Genomic DNA, 21,548 nt, shown 5'->3' on the forward strand with positions numbered 1-21,548 from the left:
TAGTACTGCTTCAGTGAACTTGAACAAGCATGTTAAAATCCATTAATTTCCCCTAGTTGTATTATTATTATTTTTTTCAAAGTGTGCTTTAAAAATAAGGGAAATCTGTGTAAACTAGAAATATATGTACTGTATATCATTTATTTAAAAAATGTGGGCAATATATTATAGATTAATTTTATTGAACAAATATTATAATAATATTATTTTTAATTCAACTATGAGGTGCGGCAATAGGGGGCCAACTAAGACATTGTGCCCAGTGGCCTCTGTATTATTAATCCAGGCCTGGTGATGGAAAATTCTGATTTTTAACGCGGATGTTAGGACTCAGCATTATGTAGTCAGCAATAGTAATTTCAGTCAGTTAAAACATCACCATGATCTGAAAAATGTCCAACAGTAAAGTTTTACTAACTGTAAACCCAACTGAATCATGATTCACTTGTTTAAATTCCATTACGATAGTCTGTTATTAAATAAACTTACGTTTGTCACCTGATCCTTTCATTTAAGCCCTCGGTTTACCCGCGCTGCAGTTGTTCCAAGTTCAGTTCAGTCACACAGCAGGCTGTACTGTGTTTAGTTCACTGAATCACGCATGCGCAGTATTATCGGTTCACCGCTTCTCAATGTAACGTTACTGTTCTAATAACTGAATGAGTGTAAATATTGGGTTATTTAGAGTCAGAGGGGGTATTAGGCTTGTTATTAAGTAAGCAGTTGGTGGATAAGCGCTTACTGGAGATCGTTTCAAATGATTCAGTTCGATTTGGTGAACTAGTTCAACCAGTTCACTTAGAAGATCCGGTTAAAACAATCCGTTCGCGATTGCGATACAGAAATAAAACCCATTATTGGGCACAAATGTGTTGAAGTAATAGTTTAAAGTCTCTGTATTTAATGCTGTCATTGTGCTGCTGTCATGTCCACTTGTTGTTTTTGTCGCTGGAGCAACAGAGAGGACTTACTGAAGGAGAGGACATTGGCTCGATCGGGCCAATGGCGGCAGGAGACTCTGAGGTGCGAAAGGGTCAAACACAAACACCTGCAGCGCGGATTATATTTACTTCTAAAAGGCTTACAGTAAGATTGTGTATTAAATACATTTACAAATACGAAAACGAAGGAGGTTTTCGCTATAATTCTAGTTAGTTTCAGTTAGTTTTGTATGTACACAATACAGTTTCAGTTAGTTCTAGTTTTTTGAAAAAAAGTTTTTATTTTTATTTCAGTTAACGACAATTATTTTACTTTTAAGTTTTCGTTTTTTCGTTCGTTTTCATTAACTATAATAACCTTGGCCCAGCCACACCAAATAAAGTAGGTATAAAATCTAACATGGCCCCTGTGAAAATTGCAAAAAGTCACCTGGTGCCATACTGGGAGGGGAGGGTGTAGGCACGGCCAGAGGGATTCCCATACTGTTACTGCTGTTCTCCCGACCGCCGCTGCCCCCACTACTGCCACTGAGAACAAAGACAAACAACCAGATTACAAAGAGCTATTAAAGAAACAAACATTTATTCTCATACATTCCCAAAGTGCCATGCAATATTCAGGTCATCAATAAAGTCGTTTATGACACTGTAAAAACAATAGTAACATGAATCTGGTTTTACTTTTATTTGCAACCTTATTCACCTTTACCTTTCATCACTCAGTACAACAAGCCTGCTGGGAGAGCAATGACAGCGATGAATCAAGTTTATGAGTGAAGAGAAGACAACTTTCAGATTAAACCTATATGTAAGTAGTGCAGTTATAACATAAGTTTTTCATTCGAGACAACCTCAACGTGGCATAATATGTCAAGGCAGTGTTTTAAAAATAAATTCTGTAAAGACATCCTTATAAATAATCAATCCTTGTTAATAAGGCTCTGATCACACAGAACATGTTTTGGTGGAAGTCGTTTTTAGTTGTTCTTTTAGAGTTCTTACCAGGTCGAGAAAATATGATCATATCACCCCAATTTGATCTTCCTTTCACTGACTGTTAAGTTTCATACTGATTATAAAGCTTTAAATAGTCTATCTTCTTTTTACCTAATCAAGTCTCAACCCACTCCAACCCACATCCAACCCACTCTTTAGGATCTCAAAACTCTTCTTCTGGTAGTACCCAGAATAGCAAAGTCCACTAAAGGAGGTCGAGTGTTCTCATATATGGCTTCTAAACTCTAGAACAGCTTTGCCGATAATGTCAGAGGTTCAAACACACTCTCTCAGCATCAGACATCACCTACATAATATATAACTGCAGGTTAACTATGTTAATATATAATAACTTTAATTGTTAAAGCAATAAGTAATTAGCTTGAGTGTAGTTAGAGTGTTTTTACTTTATTTATAACATTTCAGATTTTGAAGGTAATGCAATAATGTGCACCTTTAATAAATCTGCTTTAAAACTAGAATTATTCTGAAAAGCCCTATCCAAAAAGCACTAATATTTTTGTATATAGGAATTTTAATTAATTAATTTATTTATTTATATTGTTTACACATTTTAAGCAACCACAAAATCTAGTCTAGTGAGACTGTTCTTAAATTGGTTTTGCTGACCATCTCTACATTCATTCCATTGGACAATAGAGAAAAAAAAGTGAAATACATTGGGTGCTTTTCAGCTCAGAGTTGATTTTTTTCAGCTTCAGGTGCTCAGAACGCTCCTGAAAAAACAAGGGGCACATAAACAGTGTGCAAAATGCTCACTGCCAATAGAAAACAAGTTTTCAAAGGTTAAGACTAACAATGTTGATAACATTTTAACCTGATAATGTCTAACCTTGGTCTGAATAAAATAATTCGTACATAATTTGTTAAATCTCTCTCCATCGTGATGCCCCATTTGTGCTGCTGCCCTATGCAAAGGCTTTTAGTTAGCCTCACATTATGTAAGCATTTGTTTTCAGGATTCTCAGATGAACAGTTCACATGAACAACATTTGGTTCGCTAATTCACGCTGGTCAATAGCATTTATCAGTAGATCACTTTTAAACCCCTTTGGTATTTTAATGAGATTGTGTTAAATTGCTGTTTAGTTAATCAGATACTAAAAATATTATATTTGTTCATTAAAAATGAAAGAATATAAGGACAGTGTCTCAAACCTTTAATGGGCTAGTAATGTCTTGTGAATGCAAGCATATTTGAGCTGTACCTGTGTGTTCTGGGTCTCTGGTTGAGTGAGGCTGTGCGTCCCGGGCTGTTCTGGCTGCCCAGGCGTGCTGGACTGGTCATGTAGTCATTAGGCACCACAGGAGGCTTGACTGGCTCAAGAGTCTTATATGGAGTGTTTCGTCTTGGAAACAAACACACATTTGTAAAAAAATTAATAAATAAGATGTGTTATTAAATGCCAGACCAATAATAATACAATGGACCCTTTTCACAAGACATGTTTAATAGTCATCAGTATAAAACGTATAAACATTTATATGCCTTCACGGATGTATAAAATCATATTTTGCATCAAATTACAAAATCTTACCATCATTTTGCCACTTGTGTGAAGCATTTGTAATGCAGTGTGTATGAACAGAGCCAGGCCTGGTTCGGCGAATTGGGTGGGCCGGTCCAGTTTTTAGCCACCAGGGCCGGTGTCCCTAGCTGTTTGCACTCTCAACAGGCACACTTTTTTCATTTATTTATTTATTCATTTTACCACAACCCCACTCTTATTATTATTACTTAATATTATTTTACCGCAGCTCTGCTCTTTTTATTTATTTTCTCGCAACCCCGGAAGCAAATATACGCTATTGGTTGTTGTGGACGAAAGTGAAGAGGGTTGGAGGGTTGGAGGGCGGAAGTGAAAGTGAAAGTGAACAGCAGACGGGGGAGGAAGGCGGTTGAGGAGGGGGATCGATAAAATGAGGTGCCGGATCAGATTTCAGGGGTCCCAGATCCGGATATCTGACATAACTTGATTAGAAATCTAAAGAGCGGAGAAAAAGATTAAACCATCAATCGAAAGTAATACTGTGGTAAAAAGTGTCTTGCAGATAACAATGCAATACTTGTTTTATTCTTTGTTCCAAATGCATCGACCTAACAGCGCCATTGTGGTCCAGTGGTCAGAACATTGCGTTAAGATGCCGCCGACCAGGGTTCGATTCTTACCCGAGTAGTTTTTTTTTTTTTTTTTACCCTTTTAGTGGTAAGACATATAATATGTTTGGGTTACTTATGTAGGTGTACATATTTTGTTTTTTGTGTGACCACCGTTACAAAGGACTGGATATCTATAAAGAATTTTGCACAGAATATATATTCAGATATTGCAGGAAAGGACATTGTGATGTTTTAAAGAATAGTGTTGGAGATTTAGCAACCGTTTAATGTTCTCATGTTTATGAAAAACATTTGGGGCCCTATCATACACCCGGCGCAGTGTGGTGCAAGACGCGGCGCAATAGTCTTTTGGTAGTTTCAGTTTGGCGCAAGAGTGGTTTTGAGGCGTTGCGCTACGCTGTTTAAACAGCAAATGCATTAGCGCTCATTTGTGCGCTCATAGGCGTTCTGGTCAAAAAAGGAAGGTGTTCTGAGGCGGACCGCTGGCGCGTTGCTATTTTGAGAAACTATAATAGATTTTTCATTAGACCAAAACTCACCCGGTCTAAAGTCCGGCGCAGAGTTGCGCCTCGCTTACGCACTGCTTAATACACACAAGAGAGCAATAGGCAAATATGTTTACATATGAAAAAAATTAAATATTAAGAATATATATAGGATATAAATATAAAGGATTAAAATATTACAAAACATTATTTTCTAGCCTACATAAATATGAAAAATCACTGCTTTTATGTCTTCTTCATCTCGGGAGGCCTTTTCAGTTCATTCATAACAATTTGCTTTTGTATAATGTTATTATTATTAGCAGTATTATTTATTATATCCATATTTATATTTGTTTAATTAAAAACAAGCTTAGATTTGCCCACCTGTCAGGTTTTAGACCACATGGGGCATAGCAGGTGTATTTGGAAATAACTCAGTATTTTGAACACACTTCATTATTATTGTTCATTTATTCGTTTGCTAGAAATTAGAACTGAATTTAGAAATAGTTTTGAAACAAATCTTTGTGCTTAACAAACGAAATTAATTATTGATAGGCTAATTGGTGTCTGTGCGTAAAGGTTTCCCTATCCAAGAGCGAATGTGAAAGTAGATCATTTCTCTCATTCTCACGCAGTAGATGCTCTGTTTAACAGTTTTCTGTTAAAAAAAAAAAACTGTTAACTGTTTGCTTGTGAAATGCTCATTTTTTCCACTTACACTTACTTTGCGTCCTGTAAATAGTGAATGCGCTCTTGGCGCGACACAGCTGGGTCTTAAAGGGAATGGGAGATGAGACTCTAATTGGTTTATTCTCAAAACACACCTATAACTCATTAAGAAAATAAATTCAACCCTTTTAGCCCATGCGCCTTGGCGCAAAGCGCATTTTCTCGTCCGTAAATTAGCAAAAATGCGTTCTGACACACCCTGAAAGCATTTGCCCCATGCGTTTTGCGCTCTGCGCATGGACCGTCAAAATAGAGCCCTTGAAGTCCTAAAGCAGCTGTTTCCTTGAAAAAGACGTGATAGTGTCATTAGAAACTGAATTGGAAATGAGGTTATTTTAATATAGTCAGCTGTTAACCGAGGTGGTAGAGCTTGAAACTCCAGGGCTGAAAGGGAGGCCCTGGACAGAGCAGTAAATCTGACGTTGTTCTCCTTTTTGGCCGCCGATATCAGTCTCACACATTTTTTCCTTTTTCTGAAAGTGACTTGACAACACCATAGTGGAGTTTTTATTTTCTTATTTGAGCAAATAGGACAGTAAAGAATGATATGTTGTGCTCTCCCATCCACTGCACTCTAAATTTACCCAGCTATGACAACATCTGCTATTGAGAAACCCGGAAATGTGAAAAGGGTCCATAATTGTCACAACAGATAACAAAATTGTGTAAATCAGTACATCTTTAGAAAGGGAGGAGGTATGCTATGACAACAGCATCAAAAGTGACTCACCCCAGGGTCCCTCTCCCTGCCATGGGTGGACTTGGGGGCTTCTGTGTTGGTGGGTTGGTCCTGGATAATGTTCCTCCACCTCCCCGAGCCGGTTGGTTATTCCCTTGCTAAAATACAGGGAAAACAAAATTATTGCCATCGAATGTATTATTATGCACTGCTTTTTGTTTAGTATGTAAACTATTATTTTGCCCATGGATAAACATATAATATATGATCAAATCTACAGCCTTGTCTTCAAAAATAGAATAAAACACTAAGTCTGATTGCTTTCGTAGTGCTAATTCGCATATGGATGAATGTCAAAAACATAAAGGACCACCTAATCTCTGCCTTCTGACATGTTGTGAGAAAGGAAACCAAAATAAGGCATTTACACTATGCTGCACCGAATGGCATGGATTGCGTATAGAAACAATGTCATCATGGATGTCCTTTTCATTCCACGGCTCGGGCTTTAACTGATACTAAACAGCAACGACATTATTAACTACTTGTGTTTCGAACTGCTTTAAACACTTGGGAGATGAAACTTGTGATTAAGATGAGGGATTTTACATTTCTAACAGATGCTTGAATTGATTGACTATACAAAATGCACCAAATAAACTGACCAATAAGAGAACTCCTGGCTTTTTAGGAAAGGAATATTATTATATATAATATATATTATTACATATTAATAATTATATATAATTATTGAACATTTTCTTGAATCAAAACATGTGTCCATTGTGATGCTAAATTTAAACGACGAAGAAAAACAGGTTAATCATTGTATGTGTGTTTATTCTGTAATTTTGTAATACACTGATTTCACGCGGCAGCCATTTTTTAAAAGCGAAATCGAGGCTGCGGTGGGAAGAAACCCGGAAGTATAAATCAGCTTTCAGTCTAACATAAATCACTGAATCAGATTAAACCATTAGCATCTCGGTCAAAATTGGATTATATTCATATTTAAAGCTTGAATATTCTGTAGTTAAAGTGTTGTAAGATGGACGGAAAATGAAAAGTTGCTATTCGGCAAAATGTGTTGGAACTATACTCTCATTCTGGCATAAAAATAAAGGGAACATTTTGCTGCAATACCATATCTGCAGCAGGGGTAATGATATTACAATGATAGATGGGAACTATTTTCAGGTGGTGCATAATATCACTGCACTCGCTACAACCATGGTATGCGACAGACTACACAACAAGGTGAATACGACTTTGCAAAACCCCCCCTGGACTTAGCATGTGCCCTCAACAAATAGGTATAAATTGGCCTAAGCACTGCAACAAAGTCTGAGAAAAATCCAAGATGTCCTCACCGCAGTCTGTAGCACGGTGAGGTACTGAATCAGATCCAATAGCAATACTTAATATTGAATAAAATGATAGTTGGGTTTAGGGTTGTGGTAGGTGTAGACGTTAATGACACCCAACGTAAAGAGTAATTTAATAAATAATATTAATAATTGTCATTTCAATTCAACAACCGCCCACACATGCACGTCAACTATGTATTGGAACTGATCCAGTATGTCATCTTGCTACAGGCTGCAATGAGAATACACTTGGAAACATTTGGTATGCTTAAGCCAGGGGTGTCCGAACTTGGTCCTGGAGGGCCGGTGTCCTGGAGAGTTTAGTTCCAACCCTAATCAAACACACCTGAACCAGCTAATCAAGCTCTTACAAGCAGGGCTTTACATTAACACCCGCCAACCCGCCAAATGCGGGTAGATTTCAGCTTTGGCGGGTCAGACAGACACCTCCACTAGCCACTTTAGCTGGTTGAAAATAATTTTTAAATTGTAGTTTTCCTGAAAGCAGGGTTGGACAATATAAGGACGATATAAGGACGACGCAATATGCGTGCAAATGTGATTTTAAATCGAGAAGGAAAATAATCACGTGAGCAGAAGAAAGCAAATGAATACCGAATGAGAGGATGATGATCACTCGCGCTAACAGCTGATGTGATGCGTGCGCGCGACTTCTTGAAACGCGTGCACGCTCCCGTATCGTGAAGCAACCGTGTCTGGAACAGGTTCTGTAAACGCAACTGTCATCGGTTCTCTTTCTAATAAACTAGACAAAAAGTGATGGACATGTCTTCACAGTTCTGATGCTTTTAAGAGCTCAAAATGTGTCTTTTTGTAAGCAGCACCGGTTGCTTTCACTTTGAACAGATTATTAAATGGCCTAAAGTTAACCGTGTGCTTGTGATCATTCTTTCATTATCACACACGGTATGTTTCACCTGCCTTTATTTGCATACGGTATTATTTGCTTTTATTTTTGTTAAAATGGTTTAATTATTATTTTTTTTACAACATTGCTTAAATGGGAGATTAACACTCAATTTATGTGTAGTTAACTGGTGATCCGAGAGATCTTTTGCCACGACAGATTACCGTGCTTATTTTTGATACATGACAATAATTATTTTTTAAAAGTCAATTGTTTTTCCTTCTTTTTTAAGAAATGTTTTGTTAAATAAAAAGTATAGTATACATCTATATTTTGCTTGTTTTGACACATTAAAAATTTGTGGCTAAGAAATAATTATTGTTTCGTGTGGTTATAGAGATAAATTTGGTACATCGTTAATTTTGAGCTCTAAAAAAATAATGTCAAATAAAAACTAACTGCAATATAACACTATGAAACTTTGACCCATTTGCTCATGCTAATTGAGCAAGCTCATACTCGACACACAAAAAGTGAAATGAATGAGGACGCATGTGGAAATAACACAAAAATTAAATCAAGTAATTTCAGCATGTCAACGTCAAAATAATGTACATAAAATATATTTTCCAACAACAAAATTGTGGCTAGTGAAAATGCAGAGTGGCTAGTAACATTGGAAAACAACTAGCCACAGTGGCTGGTGATTAAAAAAGTTAATGTAAAGCCCTGCTTACTAGACACTAGAAACTTCCCGACAGGTGTGTTAAAGCAGGTTGGAGCTAAACTCAGCAGAACACCAGCCCTCCAGCACTGAGTTTGGACACCCCTGGCTTAAGCACTCATGTCATTATTATTATATAGCTGGATCTTACAATATCATGACCTGTTTTTTTTAGATGTCATGGTCCATGTTGTGTTTATTATTTCAGGCAAACAGTAGCAAAGCTCATTTACTGTCCTCAGTTTTGATTGATTGCAGTGTTGAACTTCTTCAAATAAACCTCACTAACAGAGTTCAATTTAATTGAACCGAACCAAATCTATCAAAGCTACAAGAGAACTTTTAATGATTTGATAATATCTAAATATTCTAAATGCAAATCAGCTTGAATCCTTCAATATTGAAGAAATTAACAGAAAGAATGAGTTGGTTTATGTGATGTGTGCTGAAATCTGAAATCTCCATTTTATAATAGTCCTAGTTTGTTACAAAAAAGATGTTTGTGATCTAAAATTGTTTTTCTACATTAAATAACAGAAACACACTTTAAATGTGCAGAATTTGATGCTTGTCTGGGGGGAAAAAAAGTAATACAGAATGCATTGTGGGTTTTTGAACTTACCTTTGCTTTGAGCCACTAAGTGAAAGCATTAAGGAAGAGAGAAAACAAATTATGTTACTTAATCCCTTTATCTTAATGAAAAAGTTAAAGAGGAGAAGCAAAACGAAAGACCTTTGAATGAAGAACAAGCAAGCAGTGATCTAATTTGACTGATAAGAATCGAGAGCGACAAAGCAGAAAAGTCAAAGCTGCTTACACAGAACAACTGAATGATAATCACATAAATGTCAGTCATAATTACCATCTAATCTCATTCATTTACACCAGAAAGAAAAATGATGGATCAAATCAAATGTCCTTTCTAGCTTACAGTGCATTTAGAATGTATAATTATCCCTTATGGTCTTTATTATAACATAATGGAAAAGTATTTCGACAGTAAACAACTCGCTTGTGGATTTGATTTAATACTTATTTAAGATAATTTACTTGTTTATACCAATACATAACAGTAAATAATCTTTCAATATACGGCTTCAAAATACTTGCAGGATTGTTGGCACTTCAACTTCATCTTACTAGGCCAAACACTAGTGACTCACTATCCAATAACATTAAAACTGTTGTGCCCATACTTGTCAATCACCTTGGTAACAATCATTAAACACGCACGCACGCACACACACACACACAAATTATACATAATGTTTGTGAATATATATAAAGAGAGTGAAAAATGTCTAGGGCAGGACTATTTATTTTATTCTTTTTATTTAGTTTATTCTTTTTTTCCTTGCTGTTGAAAACACTGCATGTGCGTGAAGATGTTCTGTTGTTAATATGTTTGCATGTTAAAATAAATCAGCATTTTAAAATGTAACATTCAATGTGTCAGACACAAAACAGACATGTCAATAAAAAATATATATAATAATAATTTTATATTAATTTGACCAGTTAAAAGTTAGTATGTGGTTAGCGAACAACGGTTGTCAGTTGGCAAAATGAACCGAAATGAGCATCCCTACTGTACATACATCCACATTTACACGCATGCAAGCACACAGATTCTAATGTACAAACGAAACGAAAAAGCTATATCAAAGCAGCAGGTTAAAAAAAAAAACCAAATAATTTTAAATAACAAATTTAAAATTAACCACTTAAACTCTGCGGACCCGGTACCGTTTTAAATCAAAACTGAAAACGCATCTGTTTAGCTGTGCCTTTACTGAATGAGCACTGTGCTGCGTCCGACAGATTGCACTATCATGTTTTTCTCTTCTTCTTCATTCTTTTATATCACATTTTACCTGTTTTTATGTTTTGTTTTGACGCATTTTTATTATTTGTTTTTATTTTTATTTTACTTGTTTCTTTTATTCTTGTTTATGTAAAGCACTTTGAATTGCCATTGTGTATGAAATGTGCTATATAAATAAACTTGCCTTGCCTTACCGTCATCGACTTTCGCTTTCAGATTTAAAGGGCTAGCATTGCACCAGACCCCCGTAAGTGATGTCGTTTGAAAGTGTAGAATCTATATTTTATGCACATATGCATCACTTTGGTTTTCATTCTACTGTATAAAAGTTATTTACACTTAAATGCACAGTATTTTGGATGCCTGAGCTAGGTATTTTACATTGGTTCATTTTCATATTTTTTTCATATGACACATGTACAAGTTATAGCTCAAATGAAAGCTCTTTCCGGTGCTCATACAGTTCTAGCATTCTTTTTACTAAATTATATTCATATGCCAAACAGTTGTTGAATGAATTGTGGTGTTTCCATGGCGCAGAAATGTAAACAATACATTTATGATCAATAAGCAGCCCCAGATAGCACAGACAGCTGTCATCTCTTACATTATGCTGTGCGCTTCAGGGCCATTCTCCTCTGTTTTTGAGGTGATGTGCGGAAGTAATCCTTTTATATGTCTGAAGTGGTCCAAACACAGTGAATTATGTTTGATCAAACAAAAGAATAGTGAAATATGTAAACAAGGATCGGTCTCTGTGTCTTGTACAGCACCTCTCATCAGTTGGAATGCAATAACTTTTGCATAGATTATGGTGGAGACATTTTCCTTTTGTCCTATGATTACAGACATGTGCAGGAACCAGCTAAATTAATTACAGCATGCTAGACCACACAGAACCTAAAAGGTACACTTTCAAATTTGAGTTTATAAAAGAAAAATACAAAAAGCGCCTCTTTTTTTAGGTGTTCATTATAACACAGACGACATATACAGTTATTTTAAACACTTTCAATAGTGTTTTATGAAAAATCAAAGGGTTTTCTTTAAAATGAAAGCAAATTTTTGCATTTACACCTCTGCATGTGGATTTGGGAAGCTTTTAAATTTGGGTAGGCAAAATCCAGGCGGAAATCCCCAAATAGCAGCAGAGTTTAAGTGGTTAATAATATACAAAAAGCACATAACATAACATAGAAACACTCCAAAGTCATGTTGTTGATCAAATTACCTGGTTAACATTTAAAACTTGTAAATAAAGAAGGATCTTGAATGATTAGCATTAGCTTTTGCTGAGGTATCAAACCAAAAATGACGAAAGCAACATTTAAGAAGCACTGGTTTTGTTTAGATGTCCTACTATTACTATAATCACAACAACATAGTTACTGATAACAAAGGAGAGATGTTTGATCGTCTGGAAGCATCAGACAGGGTTTGACTGACAAAGAAAGAGAAACATTTGACGATTTAAGAGTCCTAATTACTGATCCAGCGCAAGGGCAGCCTGCAGGCCCTTCACTCAGCCCAGGGCAAAAGCCCAGCAAACCCCAGAGAAATCAGCACGAATCTAATGAAGCATTTAAAACAGGTTTTTGGGGGTGAGCTGCTGGCTCAAATCACACACACAGAGGCTGACAAGGTTGTGAAACAATGTTGACACTGCTATAGCAACACGCTTTCCAAACCAATCATGGTATTATCCTATAAAAAAGGCATAACAGACAGATAAAGGTCAGAGTAAAAATGCTAAGACGTGTTTCTTAATTACATCTGGGGTCAGATAGTGACAATCTAATGTGATAACATCGGTCAGAGAGCCCGGAGAGCAAGCTGATGTCATTATAACAGCTCAGAGCTGCCACTGATGGACATGAATAATTTAATAATATGAATATAGTGAGGGAAACCCGAGAGGGGTCTACAGCACACGCACAAATCACACATGCACAAGCACACACAAGTACACAATTGAACACACATGTGCGCGCACACACACGCACACGCACACTCTGTAGTGCATGACGGATCAATTTTGTATCCGTTTGTTGATTCTCTCTTTTGAACGCTGTTATCTCCAGCAGTCAGATGTGGTTTGTGCATAATTTTTTAGGCTTTGCATTAAAAAACAACAACATTTGAATTCAGATTAAGTCCTGGTTGTAAAAATTGAATTATTTGGTGAACAGTAACAAAAACAAGGTAGTAAGAACTATGCACCAATCCTGATACTTGGATCGGATATCAGTTCCATACCACATTTTTTTGCTGGATTGGGTATCGGCCAGCTAATACCGATGCAAATCTGATCTTGCGCGTGTGCTATATTCTATGTCATTTATAAACCAACAAAAGCCATGAAGGTAGCCTATATTATAAGGGCCTAGAAAGTTGACATCATTCGCTATGGTTTTTGATGATGCATGACTCACATTTACAGGTGAAAATCCGATCTACCTGCTTACATTGCAGACACGAGGACACAAATCCAATTCATATCGGACACATTTCCGCATGTAAACAAGGCCTGAATCTGATTTGAGTAAATCGGAATCCATGTGATTTTTTGCTGCTTACATGTACATGGGCCATATCCGATCTGTGTCACTTGAAACATGCAGTGTAAATGCAGAATAAAGGCTTTCTTTATTCTATTGTATATTAACAAGTCCTTATATTATAAGCCCTCCTGAATTATTAGTCCCCTGGTATAAATTTCTTTCCCTCAATTAAATTCTTTTCAACATATTTTTAAATGTAATAGTTTTAATAATTTATTTCTAATAACTGATTTCTTTCATCTTTGCCATGATGACAGCAAATAATATTTTACTAGATATTTTCAAGATACCAGTATTCACATTAAAGTGACATTTAGAGCAAGGTTTCTGCTGGTTAAATCTAAGATTTTTTTTTGCAACATAAAAGACCATTATGAATAAAATTTGAATAAAATTTTAGACCTAAACAATGCTAAGAATTAGTTTTGAATATCCCAATTAGAAAGAATTTTTTACTTTTTTTTATTTAAAAAAAATGTAATGTAATTAATAATACAATAATAATATTTTGTAATTTTCAAATATATCCATACACAAACCCTGTAACTCTTACCAAGATTAGAACAAAACAGAGCTATCAATTACTTCAGCCTACAATAGTAATAGTTTAATAATAAAAATATATAAGTCAGGTCAGTATCCTCAACAGTAAATAAATAGAGGACCTTTAAGCAAATGTCACTGTAAGGAAAGTAATTAACTGCTATTTTAAAATAAAAAATTGAAAGTTTATTGAGATGGTTTGTTGGTGATTGCATGGGCATCAGTGGCCAGATTAAAGTAAGATTTATCCTGGACAATAAATCAATGTATGCATTATATAACCCACTTATTTTATGTGCGAGTTATTGTGTTGAAATTTGGGGGAATACATATAAATCTAATTTATGATCCTTATGTACAATGCAGAAAAAAGTAATTAGACTGATGGAAAATGAGGAGTATTTGGAGCATACAAATCCTTTATTCTTTAAATTGAAGATTATTAAGTTCAATAATTTGGTTCAATTCAAAACAGCACAATTTAGGTTTAAAGCTAAGAGAAAATTACTTCCGAAACGCATATAAAAGTTTTTTGAAAAAATAAAAAATAAAAATAAAAAAATAAATAAAACAAGGGGAATAAAATCTCAGAGAAAAACTAAAGTTTAGGAGATTGAAAACAAGGACAGCTTTAAAAAGTTTGTATATGTCTGTATGTGGTGTGAAATTATGGAACAGTCTTGATCAGATTCTCAAACAATGTCAGGATATTAATCAATTTAAAAAGTTGTATAATTATAAATTATTAAAGGAATATATTGAAAAACATAGGAGATCAAGGATAACAAAAAAATGTATGATGAAATTTCAATTAATGGCTGTTTGCAGTACTATGCATTTTTTGGGTCCATGTTATAAAATGTAAATGTGTAAATGGAATCAAACATATAATACGTCAAAGATACTAAAATGATAAAATATGTCTCATGCAAAGTTCATAAGTCCCATGTAAAAAGAAGAGATAAGTAAAATGAGAAATAAGTTTAAGTAAAAGACGAATGATGAGTGTAGTAATGGGGTGGGAAAAAAACAAGCTTGTGCTTCATCCTGATCCATTTTAGACCATGTTGAAATGTATTTTTCGTTAAAGAATTATTATGTAAGATATTTCTGTTCGAAAATAAAAAAATCGAATCAAATCAGAATGGGCAGCTATACATAAACAAAAGAAAATTTAGACCTGTTCAAAAAAGATTTAAGACCTACAACACAACATTTCACTAGATTTAAGACCCCGTGGAAACCCTGTTAAAAGCTTATCTAGGTTAATTAGGGTAATTAGGCAAGTTAGGGTAATTAGTCAAATCATTGTATATAACGATGGTTTGTTCAGAAGACAAAGAAAAAAAAGAAAAAAATTAATAACTGCTTTTATTCTAGCCGAAATAAAACAAATAAGGCTTTCTCCAGAAGAAAAAAATACTTTACTTGTTTCGTAAGCTCAAAAAATGCATAATATTAAATCTAACAGAGAAAGCCTAGCAGGTTATATTTCTGGATGAAACTGGTTATTTATAATTGACTCAAATACCCTAAAGCTAAGTATGAACAATAGTAATGGTGACGTTCCCATTAGCAAACATCAAAATGTTGACATCAAAATGACCAACTTACTTTAACACCGTGACCCACATCATCCAGCAGGGTGTAATCTATGGGCTTCCTGATGTAGCGCACGGGTCGCTCCATGTTGCCCGGGGCGATGATCTTGTGGGTCCGAGACGTGTTTTTGTTGGTGGTGAGAATCCCGATCTCTCGTCTGGCGACTTTCTCTTTATGAATGTCCACAGTCTACAAGATGAGAATCGTTGTGAGTAATCATAGTCTATTACACTCATGAAATTAATCAATTGTATTTTAAATATTCATACTTGGTCACTATCCTTCACACCATTAGGTTCTTTCTCAGTTGTCAGAAAGTTTGTAATAACTTACAAAAATATATGTATGATATTTATGATTATCACAGATTCTTTTATATATTTTAATAAGTACAGGTCGGAATAAGTATGTTGTTTTATTTATTTAGTCATTTTCTTTTTGCTTTAGCCCATTTATTAATCAGGGGTCGCCACAGCAGAATGAATCGCCAGCTTATCAGCATGTTTTCCCTTCCAGCCGCAACACAACCCTTGAAAATACCCATACACTCTTGCATTTACATACATACACTATGGCCAATTTAGCTTATTCAATTCACCTATACCGCATGTCATTAGATCATAATGGAAACCCACGCAAACACAGGGAGAACATGCAAACTCCACACAAAATGCCAACCCAGTCGAGGCTCAAACCGGCGACCTTTTTGCTGTGAGGCAATCGTGCTACGCCCTGTGCCACCCTATGTTGTTTCATTTTTCGAAAAACATATCGTGTACAATGAATTACGGCTAGACTGTAAATTTCCAAATCAAAAAATACAGCAACAACATGTTCTTTCCCGATCAACCCATCTCTGAAATAGGTTTCCAATCGAATTAACTGATCCATGTGCTCTTTCCACGTTTAAATCCACACTGGTAGTGAGTTAATTGTTTATTTGACTCCAGAATCCAGACAAGACGGTTGTTTTTAATATGTATTCATTAGAATAAACGTCTTTACCATTTCATTGTGAGTGCAGTGGCTGATATCTAGATGTTTCTGTCATGATGCGTTCGGTGCAGACAGTCAAATTGCTTGGCACTGGAATCTGGTCATGTTGAGTGTTGTTGGGATACGGTGTTGGCTTGATTCAGCCGTTGGGTGAACCGAGCACTTTGATTGGTTATTCAGCAAAAATGTGTGAGGCTGACATAAGTAAATAATTCAAGTTAGAGCTGCACGATTCTGGCTAAAATGAGAATCGCAATCTTTTTGCTTAAAAAAAAAAGATCACGATTTTCTCACGATTCTGTAGATGTAAAATAAAGGTATGGTAAAAACAAACATCAATAATATTATGTGTAGGTCTACTGGTTTTTATAAAAAACTCTATTCTACTTATAATAATTCTGATGTTGAATTATTATGTTTGAGATATATCTGCTTGCAATCTGTCATATTAGACAAATTTATTCACTGGTAAAATTAGAGATTTGCCATTATTAGATTATATTCAACAATATATAGGCTAGAGTAGTTATACTGACATTGTAAACATTTTTTTTCATGCACAACTGTGGGTTCGCTATGAAAGAAAAAAACATATCAAATGCTTGTCATAATCATAACTCTAAAATGCGATATGACCATTTGAATGAAGTGCACACTTTCGATTTCATTTTGACTGCTTAGTGCTTGTTCATACTTCGCGCGCGGCTCCCAAACGATCACTCTGTGCCACAAACAGAATATTATTTACAACTGTATTACCTGTTACTCGCAACATATGCAGCTTCTGTTCACTAAAGTAGACGCGCGTGTCCATCATTAAGTAGAGCGCGTCTACTTCCCTCTTTGTGATAACAGCTCACGGTCAGCAGCTCATGTCACATGTGATTTCCCGGCCGCGAAAACATCATTATATGAAGACAAAAATGACATTTTTAGGTGAATTATACCTTATAAATACAATATGTGACTCATTCAACATCATTTGGAGGTGTCAATGTCACTGAGCAACGTGTAAATGTGAAACAATGAAAAGACTCGTGCAGCCGCCTTTTCTTCTCTCCTGAACTTGAAAATATGATTGGCAGAATCGTAAAAATGCTGTATTAAGATCGTCTAGGGGGTCGAATCGAGATCGCGATCTTTTAACGATTAATTGTGCAGCTCTAATTCAAGTCAAGGAGGAACACAAAGAGGTCGGCTGCAATTTCACTAAACGATACGGATTATTAGATGATCAAAAAATATTTCAAATCCCTCCGTAGTTAGTGACAATTTTGCTTTGTGTGCACGTCAAAGGTTTCGGTCTCCAGCTGCCACCCACAAGTGCGGAAAGACACTTCCTCCCACGAAGGCACAATCGGCTAATGTCTGTTTGGTGTGTTCACGGACAGCTTTTCAGTTCCGACGGATCCAGATGTGAGCATACCTGCCAACTTTTGTTTGTGAAATTACAGGAGACCGAGGGATGGGGGTGGAGACTGTAACGAAGTTCAGGACCTGGTAGGGAGAAGCCTGTATGGGAGTTTTCTTGGAGAGATACCAAAACGAGAGGGTGGTGGGAGATGGGTGTGAAATACGGCAGACTCACAGAAAAAACAGGAGTGCTGGCAGGTATGAATGTGAGCCAACGTGAGGTAACAACACAGTTGGGTTTCGTCTGCACTAGTTGTTTGCAGATGGCTTGTTGTGTCTTGGCGTTTACTGTACTGTTTTAGAAATAAAGTAATTGAACAGTCAGTAGCGTCTGAAGAGGAAAACCCTTTGCAAAACTTTCTTGCATGGATGTCTAGACACCAATCACTGCCTCAAAGCCCAAGTGGTCATTTTTACATAATCTGCCAAAAGACAAGTGGTGGAAAACTAGTTTGTAGGAGCCTTTTAACTTCAGTAGAAGGCAAATCATTAGATCTAGATTCCATTAAGGATGTGAAAATCTACTCTAGCACATGATAGTGGAGCAGGATCTATTATAACCCCTCAATAAACACACTCCATCCTCCACTTTAAATGGACAAGAAAAAGCTCTGATGCTTTTTTCAAACAGCGATGCATCTACAGAGAAGACTGTCTGAGATGCCCTTTACAAATCACGGCTTATAATAAAAGTAATCTTTCATTGGTTATGACTGCGTTTGGGCTCTTGTTATTATGGCACGTCAGGCATTAGGATTATTTAATTTCCAACACATTTATGGTAGTTAATCACCATCTGCATAATCCATTGTCTAGTCCATGTAAAACTAATTATTAATGCATATTACATAAATAACTGATGGCAGTCAGGAACAGGAGAGTGTGTGGGGTTAAATTCACATTTAATAAGCAAAGCAGTGTACATTTAACAAGCACTCATGACTCACAGGGCAAAGCAGCAAGAAAGTCATAATGTAATATTGTTATAGTCATACAGTATGTAAGCATATCGGTAGCCAAGTTAATTTTGAAATGTAATATAAAAAGGTAATGTATTTATTTATTTATTTAAATTTGCATTCAGGTAGACATTAAGGCCCAATCCCAATTCTACCCCATAGCCCTTACCCCTCGTTTTGCGCGTGCACGCCAAGGGGTAGGCTTGTCCCAATTCTCTTTAGCTTGAAGGCGTAGGGCTAAGGGGAAGGGGTGAATAGCCCTTCGAACGAAGATTTTTCAGGACCATACTTGAAACCAAGGGAGGGGTAAGAACAATTCCCAGAATACAACTGCCACAAAGGCAGTATTGCTGAACCCGGAAGTAATGAGATCCACAAATTAGTATTTTTTGTCATAATTATGAATTTTTACGACAAACAAACACATGTTTTAATAAATTCACAATCGGGTTCGTGTTTTACCGTCATGCTTTAAAAAAAAAAATGTATGCTAAATTTTATGATCTATAATCCCTATTAATAACTCCTGTACAGCAGTCACACAGCATTCTGACACTCGAATACCCTGTCAGTAATGTCTAATGGCTGTCAATTGGCATTTTACAGTGTTTGCTGCTATATTGATAATGTTGTTTTTGGTGTGTTTACATTGACGAATATGGCCAATGTGTAAATACACAGTACAGTTACGATCTTATTGCCACATTAGATCGTTATGATAACATACTATAAGCCTTCAGTGATTTCCTGAAGATAAATACTAATAAAAAACACAACTGGAATAACTACAGCAGTCACCATCGTCTGATCTCACATGAAGCATCAGATTGCGAGGACATATGATGACGTGTGCAGGTGGTGTAGTGCTGTCCAAATTCCTAAGGGTACATTTTGAAGCCCTTCCCCTTAACCCTCGGATGTAAGGGCCAGGGAAAGGGGTAGGGGTACAAAAATAGAATTGTGATTGGGCCTAACTTGACAAAAGACAAAGTGTGAACCAAAGCTGATCGATAACCGATGTCAGATTGAACAACAGTGAAGAAAACGTTAGAAAAAGTTTGAAGTTTGACATCACCCAATCGTGACAGTTTCACTATCGCGCGTCCTGACATTATACTTCACAGCAAACAAACAATCTGTAGCAATAATATTACAGATTTGGCGTTCCTATTGGTTCTCTGTTTGATGCTTGTCACAGCTGAAGTTACACTCAGGGAAATCTGTCTGAAATCTTCTGACACTGCCAGAACTTGACAGGAAATTTCGATTGCAACGCTGATTAATTGGCTGTCGGTCAAACCATTGTCAAACTAATGACCAAAGACCACAAATTTTAGCCTCAGATCTCAAAAATCTTCTAAGATTTCCCAAGTTTGTCTCAGATAGAAGCACACGGAAATGACCCAGAATTTACTCATATATTTGTAAATGATTCATGAATGACTGCCAGGGATTTAATAGTCATTATTTTACATAGTTATTGCATTTGTTTTAGATTTTTAACCAGCAAATATATATTTTATTTTTACTAAGCATATTTTAATTGTGTCACTTTATAACATAAAAATTATATATTGTGTCGAGTGCTGTATCATATATAGAACCACATGCCAATCTATTACACAAAAAATCATGCAAATTTGCCCCTGCATTTTTTCCTATGTAATTCAATGTTGTTGTTTTTAAGTGTTCAGGACTAACCTGAGAGATATGGTTGATGGAGGACTCCATCCTGCGCAGCTGTGAAGCCTGAATATCCAACAGCTGCAGCACATTGTTGGCTAAGGCATTGATCTGATAGGCCACGCTTGCCAGGGACTGGGTGGTGTAGGCTTTGGTCTCCTCGAGGGCTTTCCTCTTGTCTTGTGCCTAAGCAAAATAGGAAAAAAAAAACTAAGTAGTTAGTTCAAACATAAAATAAATACCCTGTCATTGACTTACCCTTATGTCATTCCAAGCCTTTATTACTTTTTTTTTTTTGCAAAACACAAAAGTATATTTTGAGGAAATGTAAAAGCCACAGTTTTGTTGATCATTCAATTCTATAGTTTAAAAAGATTATAAAGGAATTTAGGAAATGTAGTTTTAAACCAATCATGCAGTGCAACTAATAATTTTTTAAAGCCTCAATTAACAACAATTCTGTTTTCAGAAAACATATAGGGCTCTGTTTTGATGGTGCATGCGCAAAGTGCAAAGCACAGGGCGCAAAAGCATTCAGGGTGCCGCAAGATCTAAAAGGGTTGATCTTATTTTCCTAATGAGTTATAGGTGTGTTTTGAGAATAAACCAATCAAAGTCTCATCTCCCATTCCCTTTAAGAGTCAGTTGCATCGTGCCATGGTGCATTTGCTATTTACATGATGTAAAGTAAGTGTAAGTGGAAAAACTGAGCATTTCACTCGCAAGAAAACAGTTAAACAGAGCATCTACAGCTTGAGAATGAGAGATAAATTATTACCTTTCCCTTTCGCTCTTGTGGATAGGGAAACCTTTTACAAACAGACATCCATTAACCTAAAAATAATTAATTTAGTTTGTTAAGCACAAGTATTTGTTTCAAAACTATTTCTAAATTCAGTTCTAATTTCCAGCAAACGAATAAATGGACAATAATAATGAAGTGTCGTCAAAATACTGAGCTATATCCTAATACACATGCTGTGCCCCATTTGGTCTAAAACCTGACAGTTGGACAAATCTAAGCTTG

The 21,548-nt window shown here is 36.0% G+C and overlaps 1 protein-coding gene across 6 annotated transcripts in view; it reads right to left on the bottom strand.

Annotated features, from left to right (window-relative positions):
* abi1b (abl-interactor 1b) overlaps positions 1–21,548 on the bottom strand; it is a 47,299-nt gene that overhangs the window by 13,191 nt on the left and 12,560 nt on the right. For 2 of the 6 annotated variants that reach the window (XM_005171177.6, XM_005171176.6), the window contains exons 2-7: positions 20,540–20,707; positions 15,483–15,659; positions 9,561–9,575; positions 6,031–6,137; positions 3,167–3,307; positions 1,372–1,469 (exon numbers count right to left, since the gene is read on the bottom strand). In XM_005171177.6, coding sequence (XP_005171234.1) covers positions 1,372–1,469; positions 3,167–3,307; positions 6,031–6,137; positions 9,561–9,575; positions 15,483–15,659; positions 20,540–20,707 — 706 coding nt within the window. Of the gene's footprint in view, positions 1–1,371; positions 1,470–3,166; positions 3,308–6,030; positions 6,138–9,560; positions 9,576–15,474; positions 15,660–20,539; positions 20,708–21,548 lie in introns of all 6 variants that reach the window. The other 4 variants (XM_068212840.2, NM_001076707.2, XM_073921255.1 and 1 more) reach the window with 2 other exon arrangements.

This window comes from Danio rerio, chromosome 2 (assembly GCF_049306965.1).
Source record: "Danio rerio strain Tuebingen ecotype United States chromosome 2, GRCz12tu, whole genome shotgun sequence".
Classification (NCBI taxonomy): domain Eukaryota; kingdom Metazoa; phylum Chordata; class Actinopteri; order Cypriniformes; family Danionidae; genus Danio; species Danio rerio.